The 3285-nt window shown below is 43.8% G+C and overlaps 1 protein-coding gene across 2 annotated transcripts; it reads right to left on the bottom strand.

The window, feature by feature from the left end:
• Nucleotides 1-1065: 1065 nt before the first annotated feature.
• Nucleotides 1066-2531, bottom strand: LOC135566912 (17-beta-hydroxysteroid dehydrogenase 14-like). 2 transcript variants are annotated; one of them, XM_065014475.1, is made up of 5 exons: nucleotides 2267-2531; nucleotides 2019-2123; nucleotides 1847-1914; nucleotides 1598-1694; nucleotides 1066-1415 (listed from the first exon to the last, which is right to left on the bottom strand). In XM_065014475.1, the coding sequence occupies exons 1-5, from the start codon at nucleotides 2459-2461 to the stop codon at nucleotides 1272-1274; spliced, it is 609 nt and encodes a 202-aa protein (XP_064870547.1). In that variant the 5' UTR covers nucleotides 2462-2531; the 3' UTR covers nucleotides 1066-1271. The 2 variants fall into 2 exon arrangements, with proteins under 2 accessions (XP_064870547.1, XP_064870548.1); XM_065014476.1 differs by lacking the exon at nucleotides 2019-2123 and having other exon boundaries at nucleotides 2267-2522.
• Nucleotides 2532-3285: the final 754 nt, after the last annotated feature.

Genomic DNA, 3285 nt, shown 5'->3' with positions numbered 1-3285 from the left:
GCCCAGAAAAGGCTAGTTGATTCACTGTAGCCAGTGACAGCATTGGGCCAGACCTTCATTGGACCAGACCTAGTTTATTGATTTGATGCAATGTTTGCTTCACTAGTGGTAGCTCAAATCAAGACAGATAGAAAGGGAGGCAGACAGGCGGTGGGAAGATAGATGAAATTGAAAGAATCTTGCATTTTAATCAGGACATTTTCAGTTTTTATTTGTCAGCTTTATGTAATTGACTTAGTTGACAGTGTAAAACATAGCCTATAGGCCAATGTAGCAGTAGGACTATCTCATAGTTCCATGTGCTCATTTATTTAGCCGCCAGTGTGAATCAGTGTGTTCACATGGCAGAGGCTGGTCCCATTCGTGGAATTGGAACTTTTTGGAGTTTTAATCATTTGAAATCCGATTTGTATTATTAGTCACATGTCAATGATTTTGAGAAACGAAAACGTTACTCTTGAAATGAAACTGTTCCACGAGAATGTGCATATCATAACTGGTATGAAGATCGGTAGAAATGGTAGGATAAATTGTAAGCTTCTCCAAACTTTAATTTCACAAACTTGAAGGTGTACAAAGGTTAAATAAAACACCCAGCACTGTGTTGCTTGCTAGACTAGTTGACTAGTACCGCTACGTGTTTGACATGGGCAGCAGCAGGCCTGCGAGACAAGTGCGAGAGAACGCAATTTGATTTTGTTCCCATTCCCTTTACGCCAAGTTTAGAATTGTAAACTAATAGAAAATGTAAGTGGAAAACTATTGTGAAAACTGCTCCAGATCACTTGATATCCACCACAAAGGGGAAAGAATAGAATATGGAGGGTGGAGAGGGTCAGACCCGATTTAACTTAAACGGTCTATCGTACAGCAGAGCGTGTCCAACTCCAAACCAACCACACTGAATAGATAGGAGCATATCATGAGTGCACAGTTTACAAAACAGAGCTGAGTGCTCTCCATGCAAAATAGGTCCCATATATACATATCTCGTGTTTTTTCCTCTCTCCCCCTACCCCTACCCCAATCCCATTATCATTTATATCAACAATGCAACGGAAAAAATAGTTTCATCGTTTTTATTGCAACAACACAAATTATTGCAGCTTTACCATCTCACCACTATCTCGTACCATCTCCAGCACCTCCACATCCCGTGGCTATGGATAAGACAGGGTGATTGGTTCAATAATCACAAGCAGGATGGCAATAGAACATAACAGGTCCTGTTATTGGTCAGGTAGGCACAAGGCCCGGAGTGACAGGCCTGCTCATGGGACCTGGCTCTTGTAGCCGTAGTTGAGTTCTGCCCCTCCACTAAGCAGCAGGTCTATCCCAGTGCAGAACGTAGCATCAGCAGCCAGGTACAGAGCAGCCAACCCACTCTCAGCTTCTGTCCCCATTCGACCAAGCAGCTGTTGGAGATGAGGAAGAATGTTAAAGATGAGGCATCAGGGTCATCAAGACGAGAGATGCAAGTGAAATTAGGAAGTCTCTACCAACCCTCCCTTTTCAATGCATTCTGAAATATGTCATTGTAACAGATCTTATATTTCATCGTATATCTTGTATTGGCTCCTGTCCAGTGAGCACTTGCCTGAGCGTTCTCTCCCTCTTTAATGGTAGCTAAGGTATCTGCAGTCTGTCCAGCCAGCTCCTCCCACAGAGGTGTCATCACATTACCAGGGGAGATGCTACAAGATAATACACATTTAGACTGCAGCAAACAGAGCTAGAGATAAGAGGAAAAGTGGAAAAATACAAAAGTATTTAAAATCAGGACAGACAAAAGGGCAAGAGAAAGTTTGAAAGTTTGTAAATGGAGACAGATGCCAGTTCTACTCACCAGTTGACTCTCACTTGGTATCGACTCTCATCCACAGCCATGGCTTTTGTCATGGCAATGATCGCCCCCTTGTGGAGGAAAAGAGACATCACCCCTGTTAGGCCTACTTCTCCAAGCCTCAAACAGTGGGATAAAGTACTGATGCATACTGTTATCTAGATTTTTAGTTCACCTTAGTGGCTACATATGGTGCTGCATTTTTCTGACCAATGGAGCCCACCAGACTGGACAAGTTAATGATGTTCCCCTGGCGCTGTCGCAGGTGGGGCAGGGCATACTGAGGAGGGGAGATCCCGTGATGACGTAACACATAAGGTATCTAATAACCCATTATTAAGGCTCATACATGCTTATAACAAGTAATAAAGCATCATACCTGAAGGCTTTCAGTAAAGGAAATATAATGAGTGAATGATTTACTTTGGAGGCCAGGAAGTAACTGATGAGGTTAAGATTCAAAAGATCTCTGAACTCCTCTGCAGTAGTGTCATCTGTGGGTTTATGAGGTGGGTCTGAAAGGGGATGAAAGTGAGGGAACTCAATGAATACAGCATAAACACTAACCAAATGTCTATGGAGTATGTGAATTGTAGAAGAGGGGGAAGAAACATGCATTTCATATCCACAAAAAAAGTGTTAAGTGGTACAAAAACGTCTGCCGATCTTAAAAAACGATGAAAACCAGTATAGCATTAAAAATACATCCGGCGTTACGACTTGCACCTTTGTCAGGGTGTGACGATCAGGTGATCGGTTTGATGGTGCAAGCTGCAAAGCGTATACACGAAGTACAAAACATGAGGAACACCTGCTCTTTCCACATCAGACAGACTGGGTGAATACAGGTGAACGCTATGATCCCTTATTGATGCCACTTCAAATCAGTGTAGATGAAGGGAGGAGACGGGTTAAAGTAGTCTTTTTAAGCCTTGAGACAATTGAGACATGGATTGTGTCTGTGTGTCATGCAGAGGGTGAATGGGCAAGACAACATATTTAACTTCCTTTAAACAGAGTATGGTAGTAGGTGCCAGGCGCACCGGTTTGTCAAGAACTGCAACACTACTGTGTTTTTCACCATAAATAGTTTCCTGTTTGTATCAAGTATGGTCCACCACCCAAATGACATCCAGCCAACTGTGGGAAGCATTAGAGTCAACATGGGCCAGCATCCCTGTGGAACGCTTTCCACACCTTGTAGAGTCAACATGGGCCAGCATCCCTGTGGAACGCTTTCGACACCTTGTAGAGTCAACATGGGCCAGCATCCCTGTGGAACGCTTTCCACACCTTGTAGAGTCAACATGGGCCAGCATCCCTGTGGAACGCTTTCCACACCTTGTAGAGTCAACATGGGCCAGCATCCCTGTGGAACGCTTTCCACACCTTGTAGAGTCAACATGGGCCAGCATCCCTGTGGAACGCTTTCCACACCTTGT

Source organism: Oncorhynchus nerka, unplaced genomic scaffold, assembly GCF_034236695.1.
Source record: "Oncorhynchus nerka isolate Pitt River unplaced genomic scaffold, Oner_Uvic_2.0 unplaced_scaffold_2980, whole genome shotgun sequence".
Lineage (NCBI taxonomy): Eukaryota > Metazoa > Chordata > Actinopteri > Salmoniformes > Salmonidae > Oncorhynchus > Oncorhynchus nerka.
Note: the sequence above shows the minus strand (reverse complement) of the source record. Positions and strands in the feature narration are given on the sequence as shown.

Bases quoted from the DNA above. Each gene is read 5' to 3' on its own strand.
- LOC135566912 (XM_065014475.1), bottom strand. From the start codon at position 2,461: ATGCATGTTTCTTCCCCCTCTTCTACAATTCACATACTCCATAGACAT. The intron at 2,124-2,266 runs GTAAATCATTCA...TCCCCTCCTCAG, and splicing joins GTTACTTCCTGGCCTCCAAA to TATGCCCTGCCCCACCTGCG. The intron at 1,695-1,846 runs GTGAGTAGAACT...ATTATCTTGTAG, and splicing joins TACCAAGTGAGAGTCAACTG to CATCTCCCCTGGTAATGTGA.